This window comes from Vulpes vulpes, unplaced genomic scaffold (genome assembly GCF_048418805.1).
Source record: "Vulpes vulpes isolate BD-2025 unplaced genomic scaffold, VulVul3 u000000657, whole genome shotgun sequence".
In the NCBI taxonomy this organism is placed as follows: Eukaryota; Metazoa; Chordata; class Mammalia; order Carnivora; family Canidae; genus Vulpes; species Vulpes vulpes.
Window position 1 is genome coordinate 31,652 of NW_027325810.1, and position 27,395 is coordinate 59,046.

General features: G+C 38.4%; 1 protein-coding gene across 2 annotated transcripts in view; it reads right to left on the reverse strand.

Moving 5' to 3' along the window:
* Nucleotides 1-27,395, reverse strand: part of PPP3R1 (protein phosphatase 3 regulatory subunit B, alpha) — a 60,406-nt gene that overhangs the window by 18,434 nt on the left and 14,577 nt on the right. For both annotated transcript variants that reach the window (XM_072746100.1, XM_072746101.1), the window contains exon 2: nt 12,366-12,405. In XM_072746100.1, the coding sequence (XP_072602201.1) occupies nt 12,366-12,405 (40 nt within the window). The remainder of the gene's footprint in view (nt 1-12,365; nt 12,406-27,395) is intronic.

A 27,395-nucleotide genomic window follows, 5' to 3' on the forward strand; every position in this document is an offset into this window, starting at 1 on the left:
CAGGAATCTCATTAACACATAAAATAATTAAGAATTTCCTTTGGAGAATTCATTTGGCTACAGGATTTTTTTTTTTTTTTTTTTTTTGCATTTAGATAGTGGGTTTTTTTAAGTTTTTTTTTTGTTTGTTTGTTTTTACATCTATGATAGTCACATACACAGAGAGAGAGAGAGAGAGAGAAAGAGAGAGGCAGAGACACAGGCAGAGGGAGAAGCAGGCTTCATGCACCAGGAGCCCGACGTGGGATTCGATCCCGGGTCTCCAGGATCGCGCCCTGGGCCAAAGGCAGGCGCCAAACTGCTGCACCACCCAGGGATCCCGCTCTTGAAACTTTTAATCCGGTATTTGCAAAATGTCCCTCAGCTTGAACCTGTTGATGTCTTCTCATGATTAGAATGAATTTGGGCATTTGGGGCAAGAATACCATAGAAATGATGATGTGTCCTCATCAGCACATTGTTATCAAAGGATTCATGGTGTCAATGTCTTTTTTGCTAGTGACGTTAACCTGGGTCACCCGGCCAAGGTGGTGTCTGTCAGATTTCTCCACTATAAATCTATTACCTCTCCCTTTGTATTAAAAGTATCAGAGAAGGGGGGCTGGGGGGGCAATACTTTGAGGCTATGCAAATAGCCTATTTCTCCTAAAACTGTGACCCAACTTTAGCACCTATAGGTGAATCTTGTGGGCAAGACTTTATTACTATTTGCTTAACAATGATTTTCTTTTTTTTTTTTTTAATTTTTTTTTAATTTTTTTTTTATTTATTTATGATAGTCACACACAGAGAGAGAGAGAGAGAGAGAGAGAGAGAGAGGCAGAGATACAGGCAGAGGGAGAAGCAGGCTCCATGCACCGGGAGCCTGACGTGGGATTCGATCCCGGGTCTCCAGGATCGCGCCCTGGGCCAAAGGCAGGCGCCAAACCGCTGCGCCACCCAGGGATCCCAACAATGATTTTCTTTTCCCCTCTTTCTTCCTACATTAATTGAAATGTTCCTATTTAAAAAAAAAAATTAAAAACTGTTCCTTCTCCATTTATTTCCTTATTTAATTATTCACATCACAGCATGGATCACAGATATTTTCCATAGGTTAAAGTCCAATACTGTCATTACTTGTTAGTCAAATTTTTCCAGCTTTGTTTAGGTACTACCTCAAGTTGGCTCCTATGTGACTTATAACAATCCCCATTTTGAGCACTTCCTTAATTTCTGGCACCATGAAAATTTCCAGCCTCATCCTGACTGTATGGTGATTTATTTCCAAGAAGAGCTTCCCCAATCTACTTTCTATGGTACGGTATTTAGAACTATATTATAGAATGAAAACTGTTAGGAAAGATTACTCTAACAAGGAATCTCAGAATCTCCACCTAGAAATATTCTAGAAAGAACTACCAAGCATAACAAAATTACTTATGAAGAAACATGAACTGAATGACTCTTATAAAGACTGCCACAAGAATAAATCATTACAGTGTCATCAATACAAGGTACTGGGGTAGTTTCTCAACATAAAGTTTAATTTTGACATTGTAAGGTCTTTTGTAAAATATATCTCCTTACAAAGGAAGACTGTATTTTCATGTTACCCCAAATAAGCTGCAAAAACCACCAGAGGGCGCAGTCGAGATTGTCACAGATAAAACATTCATAAGCAGTTCCAAAAAAAATCCCAAATTCTGTAATGACCTTGTGTATGATTAGCAGTTTAATATTTACATTGTGTAAGTAACTGTTTGACAACAAAGCAAAGAAACAATCTACCAATATTATGAAATAACAGAAAAAGTATTTTATGCAATACGATCATACAGTCACACAAATTTAGGGGATATCATAATTTTCTAATCCAAGAGGCAACATGCAGTTTTGGTGTTTCTAGATTATAGTTTTCATATAATTAAAAAAAAAAAAAAGTAGGGGCGCCTGGGTGGCTCAGTCGGTTCTGTGTTGGTCTTCGGCTCAGGTCATGATCCCAGGGTCCTAGGATCAAGCCCAACATTGGGTTCCTTGCTCAGGGGACAGTCTGCTTCTCCCTCTCCCCCTAACCCTCCCCTTGTCCCTCTCCCCCTAACCCTCCCCGCTGCTCATGCTCTTGCTGGTTCTCTCTCAAATGAATAAAAAAATCTTTAAAAAAAAAAATGAACTGTCAAATGTGCAAAAGCTAGACGTCAGCACCAAGAAAATAATTATCAAGTTGTAGAATGCTAATAAGAAATTTTAAGCCAACTTTGAGAAATAACTGACACTCCAAAAATACATCATTAAATACAGTTCTATAGGTTTTGACAAACGTATAGTGATAATATGCATCACTACAATCAATATAAAAGCACATTTCCATCATCCCAAAATGTTCCCTTACGCTCTTCTGCAGACAATCATGTCCCCTACCACCAACAGCAAGTAACCACTGTTCTGCTTTCTGTAATGTCTAGAATTTCATATAATAAATGGGATCATATATAACATACTCTTGTATCTACTTTTTCTCTAGTTTTCTATATTAATTCAAGCTGTTTCATAGGTCAGTAGTTTGTTCCTTTTTATTGCAGAGTAGTACAGTCCACTCTATGGATACACACACTCCTTTTTTTATGCATTCACTGGTTACTAGACACACCTGTTTCCTGTTTGGGGCTATAAGAAGTAAAGCTGCTAAGAATATTCACAGAGTCTTTTGTCAACAAATGTTTTCCCGGACTTGCTGAATCACAGGGTAAGCATATGATGAACTTTCAGTAACCATCACAAACCTTCCCACAGCGGTGTACCATTTTACACTCTCCTCATCCATGTGTGAGAACTCTAGGAGGTCCCCATTTGGAGCTCCTGTCAACATGTGGTACTGTCAATCTTGTTAAGTTTAGCCATTCTAGTGGGTGGCAGCCGTCTGTATAGTTTTAAACTGTACTTCTCTGAGGACTAAGGATCTTGAGCATCTTTTTCAGGTGATTATTGTCAATTCATCTATCTTCGTTTGTGAAGTGACCATTCAAATCTTTTATCCTTTTTTTTTTTTTAAGATTTTATTTATTCATGAGAGACACAGAGAAAAAGGCAGAGGAAGATACACAGGCAGAGGGACAAGCAGGCCCCTCAGGGAGCCCGATGCGGGACTCAATCCTGGGTCTCAGGGATCACGACCTGAGCCGAAGGCAGACACTCAACCCCTGGGCCACTCAGGCATCCCTCTTTTATCCTTTTAAAAACTGGGTTGTCGAAAGAGTTGTGAAATTGTCTATATACTGACTGATGCAAGTCCTGTCAGAGAGTAGGTTTCTCAAGTATTTTCTCCCAATCTATAAGCTGCCTTTTCATCGGCGCAAAAAAGTGGGGACATGGGTGGCTCCATCAGCTGAGTGTCAAGACTCCTAATTTTGGTTCGGGTCATGGTATGAGGCCCTATGTCAGCATCAGTGCAGAGTCTGCTTGGGATTCTCTCTCCTTCTCCCGCTGCCCCTCCCCTCCACTCATGCTCAATTAATCAATCTAAATAAAGCAGCAAAAATGTTCAATTATGATGAAATCCATTTTCTTCTTTTATGATTTGTATTTTATATGTATTAAAAATCTTTGGGATCCCTGGATGGCGCAGTGGTTTGGTGCCTGCCTTCGGCCCAGGGCGCGATCCTGGAGACCCGGGATCGAATCCCACGTCAGGCTCCCGGTGCATGGAGCCTGCTTCTCCCTCTGCCTGTGTCTCTGCCTCTCTCTCTCTCTGTGTGTGACTATCATAAATAAATAAAAATTAAAAAAAAAAAATCTTTGACAATCCTCGGTCATGAAGATTTTCTCCTTTCTTCTAGAAGTTCCATAGTTTTAGCTTTTATGTTTAAATCTATGACCCATATAATTTTCTGTATATGGTATAAGTAAGGGAAGGATAGAGGTAAATTTTTATTCCATATAGAAATATAGTTGTATTTTATTGAAAAGTATCCCTTACAATGGTATCTTCAATGCATTTGTGAAAAATCAGCTCTACAGGGGTACCTGGGTGGCTCAGTTTGTTGCATCCAACTCTGGATTTTGGCTCAGGTCATGATCCCAGTTGTGAGATAAAGCCCTGTGTCAAGCTCCATGCTCAGCACAGTCTGCTTGAGATTCACTCCCCCTTTCTCTCTCTCCCCCCCTCCTGCTCATACTCTCAAATAAATAAATAAATCTTTTAAAAAATAAATTATACAAATCAACATGTTGTACATCTTAAATTTACACATGATACTGACACAATGTCAACTATATACAGATTAGAAACAAATCAAAATATATATTTACCAGTGAAGCTACATGTGTGTGTATAGGTGTATACAGGTGTATGGACCTAAGCCCTCCACTCTGTTCCACTGATTCATTTCTGTCTTATGCCAATACTAGTCTTATGTTTTATAGTAAATCTTTAAATCAGGGAGCATTGTCCTAGTATTTTGTTTTTCTTTTTCTAAATTGTTCTGGAATTTCTTTTTTTTTTTTTTGTTCTGGCATTTCTAATGACCTGTACATTCCCAAATGAAATTAACAATTAGTTTGGTAATTTTTACAAAAAGCCTGCTGAGGGGATCCCAGGGTGGCTCAGCAGTTTAGCGCCTGCCTGCCTTCAGCCCAGGGCATGATGCTGGAGTCCCGGGATCAAGTCCCACGTCAGGCTCCCTGCAGGGAGCCTGCTTCTCCCTCTGCCTGTGTCTCTGCCTCTCTCTCTCTCTCTGTATGTGTGTCTCTCATGAATAAATACATAAAATCTTAAGGAAAAAAAAAACAGCCTGCTGAGAATTTGCTAAGGATCAACTTGAACCTATACATCAGCCTGAGTAGAACCGATGCCTTACCAAGTCTTCCAAACCATGAATGTGGTTCTCTCTCTTCATTTATTGAGGTCTTTTTAAGTTTCTCTTAGAAATGTTTTATAGTTTCTATATACAAATATTACATTTATTAGGTTAAATTTTTACATGAATAGCTCATTTTTATTCTTTATAAATAGTATTTCTGTCAATTTCACTTTGAATTATTCATTGTGATTATATGAAATTTCCACTGATTTTGCACACTTTTTGTATTCTACAACCTTGCCAAATTCACTTATTTCTTCTAACTCAAGATTTACTATATATACAATGATATCGTTTGAAAATAAAAACTCTTATTTTTTACTCCTTCCTTTCTAATCTGAACATATTCTTTTTCTGGACTTAATGTACTGACCAGGACTTCTAGTACAATTTTGACTACGTTTGGTCGGAGTGGAAAAACTATGTCTTTTTTCCCCAATCTTGGATGGGAAGCATTCAGTCTTTCATTATTAAGTTTGATGTTAACTATAGGGTTTTTACAGATGCTTTATCTAGGAAGTTCCCTTCTATTCCAAATTTGCTAAGAGTATTTACCACTAAACTCTGTCAAAGATTTTGCTACATCTATTGATAAGATCATTGTTTTTTTTCCTCTTCTTCTATCCACATAGTGAATTATATTGTTTATTTAAAAACCCTACTCCAAGGATAAGTTTCACTCAGTCATGTTTTACTGTCCTTTTTACATATTGCTGGCTTCTATTTAAAAATATTTAAGGATGTTTGCATTACATTCATGGTGAATGTTGGTCTACAGTTTTCTATAATGTCTTTGATATTGCTAATGGTCTAATGCTAGCTTCTATTTTTTGAAGGAAATATAGATTATGATTTTTTTTTCATTACATGTTTGCTAGAATTTACCAGTAAAGCCACGTGGCTTGGAGTTTCTTTGTGGAAAGATTTTTAAATAAGAATTCAGTTTCAGGGCAGCCCTGGTGGCTCAGCAGTTTAGCACCGCCTTCGGTCCAGGGTGTGATCCTGGAGACCCGGGATTGAGTCCCATGTCAAGCCCCCTACATGGAGCCTGCTTCTCCCTCTGCCTCTGTGTGTGTGTGTGTGTGTGTGTGTGTGTGTGTGTGTGTGTGTGTGTCTCATGAATAAATAAATAAAATCTTAAAAAAAAAAAGAATTCAGTTTCATTAACAGATACAATTCTATTAAGACTTTCTACTTTTGTGTCAGTTTTAGGTTTCTGTTTTTACAGAAATTTTCCCATTTAATCTAAGATGCAAAACTTTTTAGCATTAAATTCTTCATAATATTCCCTTGTTATTCTTTTAACATCTGTAGGATCTGTAATGATTTCAAATTCTTTTGTTACTAATATTGGTAACTGTTTTCTTTCTTCTAGAATGTTCCTTCAAAATGTTAATGCCGCATGTTCCACTGACTGCTTCCTACCTCATATAAAAGACATGACCAAAAACGATCCATCATTCTAGAAATCACTCAGGCATAGGAATGTTGTCCAAAAATGTCAAAAATAGCTGTACAGTTATAATAATCTTAAATTTTCTTAAAATTATTTCCAGCGGTAATTGAGCTTCAGAAGAAAATTTATCACAGAAAAGCCATGTAATGTAAATTGTTCAGAGAAACCTTGGAGATGAAAAACTCAAGATGAGGAAACAGACCCAGAGAGTTAAGATGCTCAATACTATAAAGCTTGATGGCAAAGCTGAGTGACAGGATTTCTTGAAATCCTTTCTCATCTGATTTCTCTTCCTATGTTAGTTCCATGTGAACAGTACAGAAGCTTAGGCTGAGAGACACTAAACACTGTTGTTCCTTTACCTGCATTTTCAGGCTAAATGTGGAGAAAAGGGAATAATAAGAATGCTCTCATTCCAGATAGATAAAAATCAAACAGTGTATTAATGAGATGTTCTCTAACTTATATATTACTGGCTTTCCTACTGAAGGTGTTTGTATTGATGCTGTTTTTCTCCTTTTGGTTTATCTATACTGTGGTTCTAATCAAAACAGGCAATAAGTACTGAAAAAGCATGTATTTATAAGATCATAAAAACACAATGAATTTTCCCACTGCGATTAATAACCATGGCTTAAAAGTCACACTTTTTTAAACCCAAGTGTACACGTGTGGGTCAGTAACGTACCTTATTCAAAAGACAGATCTCTTAAAGATTTCCATTGTTTTGTAAGTCAAATCCAACCCCAACTCATTACATACTATATTCTCCAGGTTTTCCTCTTGTTTTTTATTTGTTCCTAATGTTATGTTGCATTTAAACACTTAGTTGCACTTTTCTTTAGCTTTGTACCACTCCCCATCCCAAGCTCCCCCCCAAAATATGGTATTTTCACTAAAGAATGGATATTTAAGAGTCTTTTTACTTGCAACACAAATATTCAAGACTTATTTATGGCTGCTCCAGAGTTCAATCTGGTTTATCATCAATAATGTGATACTATATATCCAGGGCTTTTTTTTTTTTATTTTTTTTTATTGACTTGCCTTTTACTTCAAGAAATTCCGAAAGAAGGGGATATGGAGGGAGGGAGGGCGGGCGAAGGTTCCAGGACACAATTTATATTATGGCTTTTCTTTCTTCTTGAAGACACTCTTCACAGACAATTCTGGCCTCCTGCTCTAATTTGTACCAACTGTTTTCTAGGCCCACCGGCATAGCTGTTATCCTGTGATTTTCACTGATGTCTGAGAGATTTCATTTCTTAGATCTCATTTTATATGTTCTTTAACTTCTATTTCATTTCTCTGGGTACATATTCAAGAACTTATGAAAGGTGCATTTCCCAAGCCCTTTAATTGCTGACAGTATCTTTAATTTGGTCCCAAACCTGAATAATCACTTAAGCTGGAACCAAATTCTGGATTTAAGAATTCAGAACTCCGAATATGTTCCTCCACTTGTTTCTAATATCTATTGGGGCTGCTAAGAAATCCAATGCCAACAGATTCCTTTTCTTTTTAGGCATTTTTTCCCCTTGCCTAGCAGCTTTTAGGTTTTTTCTTTCTACTCCTGGGATTTTAAAATTACAAAAGAAATTGAGACTAAATGTTAATCTTTTTTCATCTAAACTTGGTCATCAGAATGCTTTTTCTTTTTTTTTTTTTTTTAATTTTTTTTTATTTATTTATGATAGTCACAGAGAGAGAGAGAGGCAGAGACACAGGCGGAGGGAGAAGCAGGCTCCATGCACCGGGAGCCCGATGTGGGATTCGATCCCGGGTCTCCAGGATCGCGCCCTGGGCCAAAGGCAGGCGCCAAACCGCTGCGCCACCCAGGGATCCCCAGAATGCTTTTTCAATCAGAAGATTTGATTTTTCAGGTGAGGAAATTTTTTTCTCCTATTTCACTGATTAGTTTTGCTATTTTACCTATTATATCCTTTGAAATTTCCCCTAGGCAGATGCTATTACTCACTGCATTTGTGCCCCAAATCTTTCCTTTTTTGTATATTTTTCCTTATCCTTTGCTCTAACATTTGGAAGGAGACCCAAGAATTCATCATACTTTTGCTAACTAGTTGGCTAGGCTTTTTCACCAGCTAAAGTAACTGATTTCTGCACACCAGCTACAAAATTATTCAAATCTGTAGTAGCCTATCACATTATTATACGTCATGGACTTCATTGTTAAAACCTCAGATTTGTAGGTGCTGACATACCAAAATTGGATAGCTAGCCCCTCACTTTTTCTTAAGACTACCTACCTAAAATCTTAAAAATATTTAGAAGCTAACAGAGACAATCCAGGGATCTTTTTAAAAGGTTACCTATAACAGTAAAACAAGGTAACAACTCAAAACCCAGATGTTCAAGTCATACACTATAGAGAGCTTTTCATCCCTCTCTCCATTACCCAGCTCTACAGTTTTACTCAAAGAAATCAAAATATAAGCAATTTCAACAAACTAGGTAAAAATAGAGTTCAGGATCACTAGATTAGTAAGTAAATGGTAAAGCACAACTGGTAGATTAAGAAACATGAACTATGTGATACATTTATAAATATTTTAATCGAGGTAATAAATCCAGAAATCAATTTCAAAGTTAATGACAAAGAAGTTGAATACTAAATAGTATTCTGGAACAAAATGGGTTTTTTCTTTTCTTTTTTTTTTTTTTGAAGATTTTATTTATTTGAGAGAGAGCATGTGTGCATTTGTGAGAGAGGGGAGGGAACATGAGCACGAGTGGGGTGAGCTGTGGGGAGTGGGCTGAGAGAGAAGCTAAGCAGGGAGCCCAACGTGGAGCTCAATTCTAGGACCCTGGGATCACGACCTGATTCAAATGCAGACACTTAACCGAGCTGAGCCACTGAGGCACCCCAAAGGAATAAAATGTTTTAACATATTTTTACCTGTATACACTCAAAATGAAATTTTTGATATTAAAAGAGTTTCCACCAAAGATTTCTGAGACGATGAATAAAGGTTTGAGGGTCACCCCTAAATCACTCTTTAAGAAACACATTATTTAAAAATTGAACGGGGGGCTGCTGGGTAGCTCAGTCGGATAAGTGTCTGACTCTTGATTTTGGCTCAGGTCATCATCTCTAGGGCTCCCCACCTGCAGGCAGGCAGTCTGCTTGAGATTCTCCCCCTGACCCCCACCCCACTTGTGCATGCTCTCTCTAAATAAGTAAAATCTTTAAAACAAATACTGAATGGAATTAAGCTAGTCCAAATAAGGAGGAAAAAGGAATGCAAAAATGAAAGAGGAAATTAAATTAACCGTAGATTAACTTTTTCTCTGAAAAAGTCTTGTTCTCATAACAAAGAAAAACAATGATTCTCAGGGATATGAACACGTAAACTTCCCTGCGACAGTCTGATTGAGAGCAGAAATTAACAGCACAAAGTCAAGTCTCTACACTTTCACGTCATCTGTATATTCTCAAACCAGAAACAAAATTGCCTGAATCTAAGACTTTTTACGCAAAATGAGAGCAATGGCCTAAAAGCTAATGATGTCTTCAAGGTTTCTACAGATAGCTGTTTTTTTTTAAGGACATGCCTTCAGAATCTGCCAAGATCTTCATAGGTCACCTTCTAATGAAAGAAAATTGAGAAATCTTTTCAGATAAAAGATCTCTTGGGGCTTAGTCGGTTGGCCATCTGATTCTTGATTTCAGCTCAGGTCATGATGCTGGGGTCGTGGGATAGAGCCCTGCAACAGACTCTACTCAGTGTCAAGTCTGCTTAGAATTCTCTCTCTCCCTCTCCCTCTGTCCCCACTCCCACTAATGCTCCTTCTCTAAAATAAATAAATTCTTAAAAAAAAAAAAAAAAAGATTTCTTTGTTTTCATCTATATTCAGTCTACAAAATAAGCCAGACCTATGTTTACCAATTTTATCAGAAACATTCAGAATTATACTGGTTTCATCAGCAGTAAAGACTAGCTAAAGCTGAGTTTCCACTCAAACTTCCAACTATTCCCCCATTAGTACTCTGCGTAAACTATCTAAAGTAGTATCTTGCACTCAGTCACTTTTCCAAGTTTTCAGGCCAAGTTACAACTAAGGTCTCGACTTTGAGCAAATCACCCCAGCACAGTATACATTTCCTAGCTCAGCCAGGTTAGCTAACAGACAACAAAAAGTCACAGTGGCCTAACAGTAATTTAACTCAGTAAGAAGTGAACACTGAATTGAGAGACAAAAAAAAAAAAAAAAAAAGAGAGAGAGAGAGAGAGAGAGAGAGAGAATAGCCCATCTTTGTACTGGATAAATCTTAAACAGCTTTCAAAACAACCTCCATGAAGCTTAACATCCTTAGCCAAATTAATTTTCCCTCCTTAGAACCTTTGTTTTTATTTCTCATAATGGTTTACTTATACTGTAGTAATTCCTCTCAATAGCCAGACTGTAAGTACCGTGTGGGGCTTACTTATCTGTATATCACAGAACCAAAGACAGTACCTTACAGAATAAAACAAAGAACCTTCTTGCTTATTTAAAAAGCACAATTTAAATACTAAAAGAACAAAACAGACAGTAACTACTTGAAGAGTGGAGAAGACCGCTCACGGCTATGCCAATTACATAAGGCCTCATCAAGAACATAGAATTGAGGTGGTTTTTGGAGGGATGAGGAAGCATGACATCGTTTAACCTTAATGAGGAAACAAAAACTAACTTCCTAATACCTCTTTCCTATCAGAGCTGTAATCTCAACAGCCAATCCCAACTCTATTTGCAGCCTGAAGCCCATCTAATTACAGATTTCCAGACCTCCTTTTTGCTCACTAGCAACTGGAGAAATAATTATGCCACATGCTCGGGGCGCCTGGGTGGCTCAGTGGGTTAAGATCTGCCTTCAGCTCACGTCAGATCTCAGGGTTCTGGGATGAAGCCCTGCATCAATGCTCTGCGCTCAGTGGGGAACCTGCTTTTCTCTCTTCCACTGCCCCTCCCCTGCTTCTGCTCTCTCTCTCGCCCACTCTCTCCAATAAATGAAATCTAAAAAAAAAGTCACATCCTCAAACTAAACAGTAAGTGGCAAGGCACAATTCTGAGCAGAACCCTTTCAATTCTAAAGAGACTATAAAACTGACACGGGAACTTTTCCAGGGTAAGAATTACAGATCTAGGTAACACCTGGAGCACCAGTACCTAACTGCTCTAATCTTGATCGTCTTTCAAAGGTAGGTTAGACACTCCCAGAAGTGACAGTTCGCACATCCAGAAGACCACTACAGTCTACAACAGGGTCTGGCACACTTTTTCTGTAACAGGCTAGGTAGTAAAGACTTTAGGTTTAGGGTACCATATGGTCTGTGTTACAACTATTCAGTCCTGCCACTGTCACATGAAAACAGCCACAGGCAAAATATAAGTAAACGGGCACAGCTATAGTCCAACAACACTTTATTAACAAAAACTCCCAGCAGGCAGTTTACCAACCCCTGGTCGCCAGTCATAATTAGGTTTGGTTTTGGTCAATTCTAGCAATATGCTGAGGTCACGATTTATACTTCTACCCTCTTACACAAGAGACTTTATGATTTTTATTTAAGCCCCTTGATCCTGACTGATCCAGAGTTTCTAAAACTGTCATTTTTCTTTCTTTACATTCTCCAGTACTGTCAGAAATGACCAGACCACCCACACTTTTTATACTCCTCATTCCCTGAGAAACCTCTTTTGCAACAGCTACTTGGTCTCCGGAAGTATTGCCTTCAATAAATACTTTATGTTACCAAAGGATAAATAAATTAGCCGTTTACTTGAAACTTTGTTAATCTGAATAACTTCTGTTGGGTTACTCCACTGAGATTTGAGGGTTAATCTGTAACTACAGCTTGGTGCAGATAATAAAGAACAACTTTATTTTTAAAAATTTCCCAACTCTTAATAACTTATAAAGACTAAAAGTCAAATTCATTATCCATTTTAAATAGTTAAGGGCTAACTTAGCTGTATAGATATATAGACGGACCTGACATGTATACATACATATATAGAGATGTGTAAATAAAAGACATTCTTGAAAACAAGAATATCTGACTTACAGTGTGAGCACATTTCCAACGGATAACTTGCCTCATTTCCCTAGAAAAAAGAAATAATAATTAGTCACAAATTTCTTTAAAAGGTTGAGTCCCGAAACATAGGTAAATAAGCCAAAAACCAAAGTATCTATAAATTACAGTTTTCAGATACAAAAAATTTTTACATAGTATGACAGAAAGAGTTCTTGAATCAAACAGACCTGAGTTGTGTGACTTACACAAACATTTGAGTAAAATTTATTTTAAATATTTTAATGCCCTAAATATGCTGAATACCCAATTGTAACATACTGAAGACTATCAATGCTCTAACTGAATTCAATTTGGGACAAAGTTCAGAAAAAAACTTCTCCTGTTACCTCTATTTTATTTATTTTTTTAAAGATTTATTTATTTATTCATGAGAGACACAGAGAGAGTCAGAGACACACAGGCAGAGGGAGCCAGGCTCCCTGCGGGAAGCCTGACGTGGGACTCGATCCCAGGATCCCTAGATCACGCCCTGGGCCAAAGGCACACGCTCAACTCTGAAGCCACCTGGGCGTCCCCTGTTACCTCTATTTTAATGAAGTTTCTCAGGACTATAAAGCTCTTAAAAAAGAAGAGCTTCTTAGCATTTATACCTGCACTGAAACCATTTTCTATATGCTGCTCAACTAAAATAAGACAAATATTCATAAGAAAATGGGTCCAAAGTAAGACAGCCAATTCAAGTCTTTTTCTTGAGAAGTCTTATTTCATGAATAAAACTCCAAGTTGATAATTTACCTGAATTCCTAACTTATAAAATATATAAAACCAACCATCTGTTTTCTATGCAGGATTCCATTTAAATTTATAGAAGGAAAAAAGAGCTCTAAAAAAAACTACAGGGATCCCTGGGTGGCGCAGCGGTTTAGCGCCTGCCTTTGGCCCAGGGCGCGATCCTGGAGACCCGGGATCAAATCCCACATCGGGCTCCCGGTGCATGGAGCCTGCTTCTCCTTCTGCCTGTGTCTCTGCCTCTCTCTCTCTCTCTCTCTGTGTGACTATCATAAATAAATTTAAAAAAAAAAAAAAAAAAAAAAACTACAAACCTGGCCCAGAGTCTACATTTAATGAATTTTACTGAACTGAGCCCAGGGCAGTCAAGTACCTGGTGAATGATCAGATCATTTGCTTAGTGATAAAACCAGGAGTAATTCTAAAACACTAAAAACTCCAAGTATAACAGACTCACATGATGTAAAAATCATGAAGATCTTTTAAAAATCTATAGAATTTAGGGGCACCTGAGGTGGCTCAGTCGGTTAAGCATCCAACTCTTGATTTCAGCTCAGGTCATGATCTCAGTGTCATGGGATCCAGGCCTCATCATGCTCTGCACACAGCGTGGGGTCTGTTTGTCCTCATCTCTAATATAAATAATAAAATCTTGGGGAAAAAAAAAGTCTACGGGGACACCAGGTGGCTCAGCAGTTGAGTATCTGCCTTCGGCTCAGGTCATGATTCCAGGGTCCTGGGATCGAGTCCCACACCGGGCTCCCCGCAGGGAGCCTGCTTCTCCCTCTGCCTGTGTCTCTGCCCCTCTCTGGGTCTCACGAATAAATAAATAAATAAACTTTTTTAAAAAGTCTACAGATCCTTAAATAATTGAATTCTTAAAAATTCAGTGATAAAATCAGAATACCACACATCCTATGTTCATTCCGTTTACCTAATCTTGACCCTGTCTAGCAATGTGTACAATAGGATTAACATATGAATATACTTAGCAGAGCCTCAGAGGTTACTGAATACAGCCTGAAAAACATATTTTAGTCCGGTTCATTAGCTATAAGTTTGAGCTCTAAAAAAGGTTATCAGTAATTTTGCATCTTTAATTCTTCTGTTACCAATAATTAGCCTTTCCCTTGAAAATTATAGCAGATAACTGCAATTTTCCAGAATTAATTTCAGATTACTTTAAACATCAAATATATGTTAAAAATGGAAGAAATAGCAACCGTTAAGAAAACTTGATAGTAATGAACAGAGAGAGTTGTTTATTCCACCCCTTATTTAAGATTCTTACCATGATTCCTATCTTTTACTGCATCACATATTTCAGGCCTAAATTTTTAAAAAATATTTTAAAAAAACCCCACACTGTATTAAAAGTATGTTTCTTGAGAGGCTCTCAAAAGAGTACAATGATACTCTGGATTGTCATTCTGAGTTGGGTTGGTCTTTTTTGTTTGGTTTGTTTTGGTTTGGGTTTTATTAACAATAATGATTAATTCTGTAATTGTCTTAAAAGTGAGGGCATGGAGCAGCTAACTGGCTGGCTCAGTCAGTAGAACATGCAACTCTTGATCTCAGGGTCATGAGTTCAAGCCTCACACTGGATGTAGAGATTACTTAAATAAAACTTAAAAAAAAAAAAAAAAAAAAAAAAGAAGTGAAGGCAAAAAGGGTTCTATGGTAGTTTCAGGGAGAACTCTGAAACCAGGTCCAGGTTTCTTCAACTCACTGGCCTTTATATATTCTTTATAAATGATGCCATCCCTCCTTATCTATATCATTCCCAGCTGGCCAGCATCCACAAGCAGCAAGCACCAGCCCAGGTGAACCCTTCAGTGCTTTTCCACTAACAGTGAGTGAATGCCTCATCTGTCTCCTAAACTTAGAACTCATACCTCAACCTGTCTGATTTTGCGCCCAGCAAAAATATCTTTCAAAAAAATATAATTCAAAGCAAAATGCTTTCCCCCAGATAAACAAAAACTAAAAGAATTAAGCTCCAATATGCATGCGCTATAAGAAATATCGCAAGAAAATTCTTCAGGCAAAAAAAAAAAAAAAATGACATTAAATGGAAATGTGGACCTAGACCAAGAAATTAAGATCGCCAGAAATGGCAATTGTGGCTTTTTTTTCCTCATTTTTAAACATCTTTAAAATATAACTGATTGCTTAACACAAACACAGTAACAATGTACTCTAGAGTGTATAACGTGCTGCACAAGTAACATCTATGACAAGAGCAGCACCAATGTGAGACAGAAGAGTGATGTATGCTGTCAAGATCTTACAGTATGAGGGAAACATTCCAATGTTATTTGAAAGTACAGCATGATGTTAAAGATGTGTATTTTAAACCCTAGAGCAACCATTTCTAATAAAAAGATGACTAAAATGGTATCATGAAGAATACTCAACCCAGAGGAGGCAGGTAAATAGGAAAAAAGAAACAAAAAATGTGGAAAAAATAGGAAGTAAAATAGCAGGATGGCAGATTTAAATTTAAACATTCTGAAAATAATACAATGTTAAGTAATCATTCTAAAGCTACAATTAATAAGATGCAACTGTAGGGCGCATGGGTGGCTTAGCTGGTTAACTATCCAACTCTTGATTTTGGCTCAGGTCATGATCGGAGTCCTGGGAGGGAGCCCCATGTCTGGATCCCTGCTCAGTGGGGAACCCGCTTCTCTGTCTCTCCCTCTGCCCATACTCCCTGCTCAGGCAAGCACACAGGAAGTCTTCTGTCTAAATAAATCTTAAACAAACAAAAAAAGATGCAATTGTATGTCATCTAGAAGTCTACTTTTTTTTTTAAAAGATTTTATTTATCTATCCAGGAGAGACACACAGAGGGAGAGGCAGAGACACAGGCAGAGGCAGAAGCAGGCTCCCTGCAGGGAGCCCGATGCAGGACTTGGTCCCGGGACTCCAGGACCACACACACCCAGGGCCGAAGGCAGCCGCTCAACTGCTGAGCCACCCAGATGTCCCAAGAAGCCTACTTTAAACAGAGGTTAGAGCTAGGTTAAAACTAAAAAGAAAGATATACCACACAGATATTAATCCAAAGAAAGATACAGTGGCTAGTAATACTAGATAATGTAGAATTCAGAACAAGTAATATTACCAGGGATAAAGAGGGCTATTTCATAATGTTAAAAGAGTGGATTCAATAGGAGGATGTTAACAATTCTAAATATATTGTGATTTATAATAAGAATTATATTTGGTCTTCCTCTGTTTCTAGCACAAAGATCCTAAAACTCTTGGAATTTCTTAAATGAGAACTATATAAAAAGGTGTCTTTTCTTTTTTTTTTTTTTTAAAGGTGTCTTTTCAGATGTTAAGGGGTGATGCTGAGAAAGAACCTAAAGATAGGGGCTGGTTGCAGGAGAATCAGCTATGTGATTAGAGGGTCGGAACTTTAGCTCCACTACCCTCCTGTAGGGGAGGAGGGTTTAGTGGATGAATTAATCACCAAATGCCAATGATTTAATCAGTCATGCTTATGTAATGAAGCCTTTCCATAAAAACCCGTGAAAATCCAAAAGGAGGGATGCCTGAGTGGCTCAGTTGCTGAGCCTCTGCCTTTGGCTCAGGTCATGATCCCAGGGTCCTGGGATCGAGTCCCACTTCGGGCTCCCCAGAGGGAGCCTGCTTCTCCCTCTGCCTCTCTCTGCGTCTGTCATAAATAAATAAATAAATCATAAAAAACAAAAAACTAGAAAAAGAGTAAGTTAAACTTAAAGCAAGAGAAATCACAAAGAAAAAAAAAGAGAAATAAAATAGAAGTGGACAAACAAGAAAAATCAATAAAGACAAAAACCCATTTTTTGGAAAAGGTCAATAAGTAAACCCCCCAGGCAAATCAATACAAACCCTAGAGACATTAAAATAATAATAAAGGAATTTTCTAAACAATGTTATGAAAACAGATTTTACAACTTCGATGGACAAGTTTCTTGAAAGACAGACTATGACAAAACTGACTCAAGATAAAAAAAGAAAAGCCAAATAACTCTACAGCTATTAAAATACACTGAATTTGAGTTAAAAAGTTTCTTATAAAGAAGACTACAGACCTGGCTGGCTTCACCGGTCAATGTGATCATATATTCGAAGTAAAAAACATGCCGCCTTAACTCATTTAATGAGGCCAGTATACCTTCGTACCAAAATCAGACAGAAACATTACAAAAAAGAAAACTATACTCTCCTACTTCTTCATGACAACCAACACAAAATCGTTAACAATATCTGAGCAAAATCGAGAAAAAAATTTTAAAACATAAAATTGTTTCCTCATGACCAACTGAGGAATATCCCAGCACTGCAAGGTTGGTTTAATATTCCAAATCAATGTGATTCGCTACAGTAATGGACTAAAAAAAGAAAAAAATACCATATGATCACCTCAACAGATACAATAAAAGCATCTGACAAATTTCAATATCCATTCATGATAGAATAAGAACCACAATCCAGCAAGCTAAGGATCTCCCTCAATCTATGAAGTTTATCTACAAAAAGCCTACAGCTGATATCATACTTAATGGTGAAAGACTAAATGCCTTCTCCCTAAGATCAGGAACAAGATAAAGCTATCTGCAGCAGTGCGGTAAGGCAAGCAAGAAGAAAAGAAGAAATAAAAGGCACACAGACTGGAAAGAGGAAGTTAAACTGCCTTTACTTGCAGATAACATGATTGTGTATGTATCTAAATACCAAACAAACTACAAAAGACTATCACAACTAAAAAATGAAGCAAAGTCACCCAATTCAAGGTGTATACAAAAATCAAATACATTTCCATATAGACCTACGTAGTCAATCTGTAAAAGGAACAATGTCGAAGGAGTTACACTATCTGACTTTAAGAGTAAGGCTAGTCACTAATAGAGTATCGGTGTAAGACCAGACATAAAGATCAATGGAACAGAATAAAATGGGGGATCTCTGGGTGGCGCAGCGGTTTGGCGCCTGCCTTTGGCCCAGGGCGTGATCCTGGAGACCTGGGATCGAATCCCACGTCGGGCTCCCGGTGCATGGAGCCTGCTTCTCCCTCTGCCTGTGTCTCTGCCTCTCTCTCTCTCTTTGTGTGACTATCGTAGATAAATTAAAAAAAAAAAAAATTAAAAAAAAAAGAATAAAATGGAAAACACACACACAAGTGTTTTTGACAAAGGTGTCCAGGTTAATTCAATGGGGAAAAAAACCTTTGCAACAAATAATGCTAAAACAAATGGATATGGGTATTTTAAAAAGGAAAAGACAAAACACGAGTAGGTATTTTATAAAAGATAAAGACAGCAAATAAGATGAAAAGATGTTTCACATCATTAGACATTAGCGGAATGCAAATTAAAATTAGATGAAATATTTGCAACTAGTATATATACGCCCGGAATTTAGAAACTGACATACCAAATGCTCCTGAAGATGCAGCGCAGACGGTTACGTGCTAGGCAGGGTTCTCAGATGCCCCCCCCCACCCCCGCGACACTCCCAGGCCTAGGTGTGCAAACGGCTCTTCCCGGTTACTCAAATACTAAGGCCTAGGGACTGGCTCAAAGGGACTGTGTACATGTAATTAAGGTGCCACACCCGCTGACCTTGGTACGATTATTCAGGTGGGTCTGCTCTAATCATAAGAGCCTTTTAGAAGCAAAGGGTGGACATCGGAGATTCAAACCCAGAGAATTCAGGACGAGGGAGCGCACCACACGCCACCGAACAGGCCACTGCACGCAGGCAGCTTCTAAGGGCGAGAGGCCTCCAGCGCACAGTGAACCAGGGAACGGAGACCGCGATCGTGCCACAGCTAGACACTGAATTCCCCCAACAACCTAAACGAGCTCAGAACAGAATCCTCCCCAAACCCTCCAGACCAGAGCTCACTCTGACCCACACCTGAGCTGCAGCCTTGAGTCCCTGCAGAGAACTTCTGACTTACACAACTATGACACTGTCACTAGGCCCTGTTTCAAGCCCCTAAGTTAACGGTCATTTGTAACACAGCAACAGAGGTCAACACCCAGACACACGGTATGTGGCCAGAGGTAAAAATGTTGACATAATGTGTGTGGGTGAAGATACGGAGCAAATGAAATTTTTATACATTGCTGGTGGGAACCCCAAATGACAAAGCCATTTTGAAGAACAGTCTGATGGATTCCCATCAGCGAGTTTAACATGACACTCAAAAATGAAAACATGCCCATGCAAAGATCTGTACATGTAAGTCCACAGAAGCTTTGTTAACAGCCCAAGGAGGAAACAACCTAAGTGTCCGTCAACCGTCAAATGGGTCAACTGGTGTATCTGGACACTGGAGTACTACTGAGGAAGAGGGAAGACACCCGATACACACAACATAAATCGGTCTCAAAAGCAGTCAGTGAAAGAAGCTGGATACAAAAGGTTACCTGCTGCATGATTCCGTTTGTAAGTACTTTTATTTATTTATTTTTGTTTAAAGACTTTATTTATTCGTGAGAGACACGGGGAGGGGAAGAGGGAGGGACAGACAGACAGACAGAGGGAGAAGCAGGCTCCATGCAGGGAGCCCCACGCGGGACTCAACCCCAGGACCCCGGGGTCACACCCCAGGCCCACACCCTGGGCTGAAGGCAGGCGCTCAACCCCTGAGCCACCCAGGGATCCCTGTCTATAAGTACTTTTTAAAAAGGCAAACTACAGTTACCAAAAGATCAGGGGTTGCCAGAGGTTAAGAGGGTCAGTGAAAAGGGGTACTGGTAACATTTAATGGTGACAGAGATGTTTACACATCTTGATTGTGGTGGTGCTTACAAAACTGTCATGACGTTAACGATACACTTAAAATTTGTTATATGTAAATTATACCTCAATAAAGCTGATTTTTTAAAAAAATTTGAGAGAAAGCATCCACATGTGTGTGTGCACAGCAGGGAGAGGGGTGGTGGGGAAGGGGAGGGAGACAGAGCTGGAGCAAGCATGTGGAGCCCCACACAGGGCTCCTTGACCTTACAGCCCATGAGCTCACGACCTAAGCCAAAACCAGGAGTTGGATGCTCAACCGACTGAGCCTCCCAGGTGCCCCTAAAGCTTATTTTTTAAAAACTCAATAGGCGTCTCAGATATAATGGAATTACTTTAGGACTCATAGATTTAAGTCTCTAGTTAAGAAAAAACATTTCAAATAAAAAATAGAAGTTTCTCATCACTTTCTTTAAAATAACGTTTCCTATCACACTACTATTCACATATCAAGTATATGGATTTTTGTTTTTGTAACTTACAGACTCATTTCAAGGTAGCAAATTACATATTTTTAGATTAACCTTACAGTATCATAAGGAACCAGAAACTTAAGTAATCTTGATCCTTTACTTAGTCCCCTTCTCAGATATTAAATTCCATGAGGGCAGCAACGGTTTTATTATCTTTTGCAACCCCTTGCCGGATTTAACACTGTCCTAAATCTATGCAAGAAGTATTCTATCGGTGCACATAAAAATCCAGATAGCTTTCAGGAACCTCGTTTAAGTGGCTTGTTACGCACCAATGTGTTACAGAACATGGTTAGATTCAGGGCATCTTAGGAGATTCTCTAAGTTCTTAAAAGTTCATTTACTAAGGAACTTTGGGTTTCTGCTTTCCTTAATGCTCACCTGTCATGAGTTATCTATTAAGCATATGGATGTCCAGACACGTTAAATAAGCAAGCAGCACTCTGATATGTTCCCAAGAGGAGCCTATAGCCCAGTAAGGCCACGCTGTCCCCTCTTCAAGTCTACTGAAGACAAGGGTCCACGTATTCTGACAGCAGGCCCTTTGAAAATCGTCTAAACTTTACCGTATGCATCTACAAAATTTATTTTTATTCTCTCACATCAAGACATTTCAGGATCAAAGTAACTCTAAACAAAGTGAGATGAAAGAGATCCAAAAATACTTTCTTCATTTCTTTGCCAGAAAATTTCTTTAGAAATTATATTCCTATTCCTCCAATCAAAATTGGTAATCATATGGTAAGTTTTTAAAATACTAAATATGGACTTGAAGAATCCAAATGTCTTCATCTGCTTAAAGTCAGAGTTTGCCAACTTCCCACAGTTATGGGAATTATTATAAAGAAATCTATTAATTTCTTGGGTAAAATGACTGACCATCTTAATACTTGTTCTAGAACAGACATCCACCCTTTGCTCTCAGGAGTACAAAGCAAGGGGCACCTGGATGGTTCAGTGGTTGAGCGTCTGCCTTCAGCTCAGGTCATGACCCCGGGGTCCCGGATCGAGTCCTGCATCGGGCTCCCTGCAGGGAGCCTGCTACTCCCTCTGCCTCGGTCTCTGCCTGTGTCTTTCATGAATTAATAAAATCTTAAAAAAAAAAAAAAAAAAGTACAAAACAATGTGTGAAACTGCAGATGGATAAACTGGGGGCAAAGAAGTGAACAGATCAAAGGATAGAAGCAAGAGATAAAAATCACTGATACCAGCAGATTCCAAGGCCAAGTCTCCCTCCCTATCAAGGGAGTTCACAAGTATCCCTCCCTCCAGACATGGACTTCTCCATAAAGGAAGTAAGAAAATTTGACTAGACAAGTTCAAAGGGTCCTTCCAGCTGTACCGTTTCTGACGACAGCAAAGATGCCAGAGGAGGATAGTGAAGGGAGGAAGGAGAACACAGGGGAGACCAAGAAGCCCTTTACAGCATCCTGTGGACTCAGGAGACCAAAGTTTACCAACAGAGGATGCTTCACTTATATTCCGTTCCTTTGTGGGCAGTACAGCAATCGGCACAAGACAAGAAATGGCAGGGGCACCTGGGTGGCTCAGTCAGTTCGGCGTCTGCCTTCCCGCCTTCAGCTCAGGCCATGCTCACAGCGCCCTGGGACCGGACCCCACATCGGGCTCCCAGCGCAGTGGGGAGTCTTCTTCTTCCTCTCCCCCTGCCCCTCACTCATGCGCTCTCGCCCTCTCATACACAGGCTCAAATGAAACTTTTTAAGGCAGTAAATCTCAGAAGCAGAAATTGTTAGCAATCCAAATCAAACATGACCTTGGTTATGGCAACAAATCTGGTACCAGGGATACTGTGGACACTCTATAAAAATTAGTTATGATGTCATCATGCGGGAAAAATGTTAACACAGAATACCACTGTCAAACAGTGACGAGTTTTCCAGAAGAAGTAACATCTGTACCTGTCAAATTATTTCAGGAGGAAAACAAAACCCCAAAGTTTTCTAGCCTGATAAATGCTGTCAAAACTATACTCTGTACCTTTACCTAGCAAATGTTTGAAGGTACATAATACGTTAACTAGCTTAAAGCTCCTACTGCATAAAAATATAAAGATCCTACTGCCTGATAGGACCTGAAATAGCAGTGTCTATTACTCAATCTCACAGTTTAAAATTTATCTTTTAAATAATATCTAACCTAACCAATCCTACTCTTCTTTTCTACCCAAGCTCAACCTCGGTTTTTGTATTTTTATCTTGTCTCCTTCGATCTTGAGGATTTATTCTAGTTTTTGGCTCTTGTAGATTTCCCACAATTTTCTATGTAGACAATCATATCATCTGCAAATAGGGAGTTTTTCTTCTTTTACAATCTTTATTTTTTTTCTTGCCTTATTCCACTGGGTAAAACTTTCATCACTAGGTTTAAAGAGCCGTTTAAGAGCAGGTATTTGTTACTGATCTGATAGGAAAAGCACTTGGTCTTTTAAGTATAATGGCACCTACAGATTTGTACAGTCTTTATCCAACTGAGTTAGTTCCCCCTATATATCTATTTTTATCTTTTTTTTTTAAGAAACTATGAATCGGTCCTGAATTTTATTAAATGTCTTTTCCATCAAATTATGTGATCACATGATTTTTATACTGAGTTTCAAATAGTGAAACAGCTGTGCATTTCATCAGTGACAGGACAGTGCAATATCTAATACTAGTTATTAGTATAAATAATAATACTCGGTAATAGTATTCCAACTTTTTTCCCCATAGTGCTTAATTTCCTTAAAATTTTTGGATATACACTGATGTGGGAAAATTGACAGTTTTTGCATTATTTTCCAGGGGGGTATCAAGGTAATAGAGACTATTCAAATTATCTATTACATATTGGGTGAAGGGTGGTAGTTTGTATTTTTCAAGAAACTAGTCCATTACATCACAGTTGTCAAAATTGTCTTTAGAACCGGCTCTTGGGATCCCTGGGTGGCGCAGAGGTTTGGCGCCTGCCTTTGGCCCAGGCGGCGATCCTGGAGACGCGGGATCGAATCCCACGTCGGGTTCCCGGTGCATGGAGCCTGCTTCTCCCTCTGCCTATGTCTCTGCCTCTCTCTCTCTGTGTGACTATCACAAATAAATGAAAAATTTAAAATATATATATATATATTAAAAAAAAAAAGAACCGGCTCTTCACTGATTTTCTGGGTTTTGTCTTCAATTCCACTGATTTGTTATCTCTATTTGCTTTTTTTTTTCTTTAAAGATTTTTATTTATTCATGAGAGAGAGAGAAAGAGAGAGAGAGACAGGCAGAGGGAGAAGCAGGCCCCATGCAGGGAGCCCGATGCGGGACTCGATCCCCGGTCTCCAGGATCATGCCCTGGGCCGAAGGCAGGCGATAGACCGCTGAGCCACCCAGGGATCCCCTGCTTCTTTGCTTTGGGTAGATTGTGCTTCTCTTTTTAATTTTTCTTCTTCAGGTTTTTGAGATGGGAGCTCAAGATTATCTACACTTTTTTCTAAAATATAGTTGCATTTAGTACTTTAAGTTTCCTTCTCAGCAGTGCTTTACCCACATCCCACAAACTTCAGTGGTTGTATTCTTCTGGTTTTATTCACTACAGTTATTCTATGAGACATACAAAATACTTACTAATATTTTTAAGTTATCACCAAAATATGTTTTTATATTTATAAAGTAAATCCCCTTTTGTAATTTCTTTGAAAAAATGTATTAATTTCTAAACAACTGTTATATAAATTGTAAACATAGTCCATTCGCCAATTAACCTTCCTCTTTATGCCAAACCAGAATTTTTCCAGGACTGAGACTGAGTGTATGTCCAAAAAGTTAAAAATTCCTTACAAAGTGTTGGATACACTGTAAGCAATTAATAAAAGGAAGGATTTAAGAATAAGATCTCATTCCCAAAAGCTGTAAGACACCTCTCAAGTAGCAAGAGACACATGACAAAAGCTTTATTTTATTTTTTAAAATATTTTATTTTATTTTATTTTTTTTTTTTTTTTTTATTTATTCATGAGAGACAAAGAGAGAGAGGCAGAGACACAGGCAGAGGGAGAAGCAGGCTCCAGGTAGGGAGCCTGACGTGGGACTCGATCGGAGGTCTCCAGGATCACGGCCTGGGCCAAAGGCAGGCACTAAACTGCTGAGCTACCTGGGCTGCCCGACAAAAGCTTTATTAAAGCAGAGATCTTTCTGAAAGTCTGGGTTGGCAAAAACAAAAACTTTACTTCTAACAATGACATTATTTTCATCAAATTAAGACAATTTTTAAAAAGAATTTATTTATTTGACAGAGAAAGCACAAGCAGGTGGAGAGACAGAGGGAGAGGGAGAAGCAGACTCTGAGCTGAGCAGGAAGCCAGACACAGGGCTTGATCCCAGGACCCTGGGATTACAGTAGATCTTATTAATATTAACGTCAGTAACCACAACAATCATAATTTTTTTTCTTGTGATGACAACTTTTAACGTCTACTCTTAACAACTTTCAAATAATATAGCATTAACTGTAAGTCACCATGCTGTATTATTTCATGAGTTCCTTTATTACTAAGTTTGTATCTCTTGACCACCTTCACCCATTTCACCCACCCATCTCCTGCCTCTGGCAACTACCAATCTATTCTCTGTATCTATAAATTCAGTTTTGGGGTTTTTTTGTTAATATTCCAGAAGTGAGATACAGTATTTGTCCTTCTCTCTTATTTCACTTAGCATAATGCCCTGAAGATCTAACCCCACTGCTGCAAATGGCAAGATTTCCTTCTTTTTTATGACTAATATCCCATGACACATATACACACTGTATTTTCTTCATTCATATCCATCCACTGATGGACACTTAGTTTGCTTCCATGTCTTGCCTACTGTAAATAAAGCTACGATGAACAGGACAGTGCAAACATCTTTTAGTGTTTGAATTTCCTTCAAATTCCAGAAGTGGAATTCCTGGATCATATAGCAATTCTATTTCTAATTTTTTCAAGAAACTTCATACTGTTTTCTATAGTGGCTGCACCAATTTATATTCCCACCAAGAGTGCACAAGGGTTCCCTTTTCTCCACATCCTTGCCAGTACTTGTCATTTGACTTTTTGATAACAGCCATTCTAACAGGCGGGAGGTGATATCTAACTATGGTTTTAATTTGCATTTTCGGGAGGATTAGTGATGCTAAGGATCTTTTCATCTACCTGTTAGCCATCTGTATGTCTTCTTTGGAAAAATGTCTATACAGATCCTCTTTTTATAAAACTGGACTGTCATTTTGCTATTGAGCTGTAGAGCTCTTTATATATTGCAGACAATAACCCCTTATCAGATACAGGATTTATATTTTTCCCATTCAGTAGGTTTCCTTTTCATTTTGTTGACTTTCCTTTGCTGTGCTTTTTATTTTGATGTAATACCAATGGTTTATTTTTCCTTTCTTGCCTTTGCTTTTGGTGTTTAATCCAAAAAACCATCAAGACAGATGATGTCAAAGAACTACTGCCTCAATTTTCATCTAATTTTATGGCGTTAGGTCTAATGTTCAAGTCTTTAATCTATTTTGAGTTGATTTTATATCTGGTGTAAGATAGCGGTCCAGCCTCATCCTTTTGCATATGTCTGTCTAGTTTTCTGAACATCATTTATTGAAGAGGCCATCTCCTCCCCACCCTCTGTCATAAATTGACCTCATATGTGCAGGTTTATTTCTGGGCTTTCTATTCTATTCCACTGGTTTATGTGTTTTTATGCCAATACCATATTACTTTGATTACTATAGCTTTGTAAGGGTTTGGTTTTTAAAATAATAGCTTTATTGAAATGTAATTCACAACCTATACAATTCATCCATCTGAAGTGGATGGTTTTTAGTACATTTACAGTTGTGCAGCCATTACCAGAATCAAATTCCTCACACCAAAAAGCAAGCCCATATCCACTGAGGCATTCCTCATCTCCCTCACTCATCTCACCATTCTTTCTGTTTCTTCATATTTATCTATTCTGAATATCATATAAAATACAACCATACAGTATGTGTTCCTCAGTAACCAGAGCTTCTTTTACCTAGAATATTTTCAAGGGTCATCCACATAGTACAGCAAGAATCAATACTTCTGTTTTAATGCCATATAATATTTTGTTGTATGTATATACATTTTATTTAATCTGTGCACATTTGGACTGTTTCCTCTTTATTTTTTTTTAATATTTTATTTATTTATTCGTAAGAGACAGAGAGAGGGACAGCAATAGAGAGAGAGGCAGAGACACAGGCAGAGGGAGAAGCAGGCTCCCTGCGGGGAGCCCAATGTGGGACTTGATCCTGGGACTCTGGGACACAACCGCTGAGCCACCCAGGCGTCCCCTCTTTTTTGGCTATTATAAATAATACTGCATAAACATTCATGTACAAGTCTTTCATTTCATTTCTTACAGGTATACACTAGAAATGGTTATATAGGTTCTGTAACTCAAGTTATATAGCAACTCTATGTTTAACATGCTGAAGAACTGTTTTCTAAAGCAGCTACAATATTTACATCGCCACAAGCAATGTTCGGAAGATTCTGATTTCTCCGTATCTTCACCAACACTTATCTGGTCTTTTTGATTATAGCCATGCTAGTGGGTATGAAGTGGTAGCTCTTTGTGGTTTTGATTTGCATTTCCCTAATGATACAGAGCATCTTTTCATGTGTTTATGGACAATTGTTGACCTTCTCTGGAAAAATGTCTGCTCAGATCTTTTGCTCATTTTTTCATTGGTTGTTTTTTTATTGCTGAATTGTAGGAATTCTTTAAACATTCTGGACTGAAGTTTCTTACAGAACCTGTGATTTATAAAAATTTTATCCCAGAGGCATCTGGGTGGCTCAGTGGTTGAGTGTCTGCCCTGCTGGGGTCCTGGGATTGAGTCTCTGCATCAGGCTCCCTGCAGGGAGCCTGCTTCTCTCTCTGATTATGTCCCTCCCTCTCTGTGTGTGCCTCTGATGAGTAATAAAAATCTTTAAAAAAAA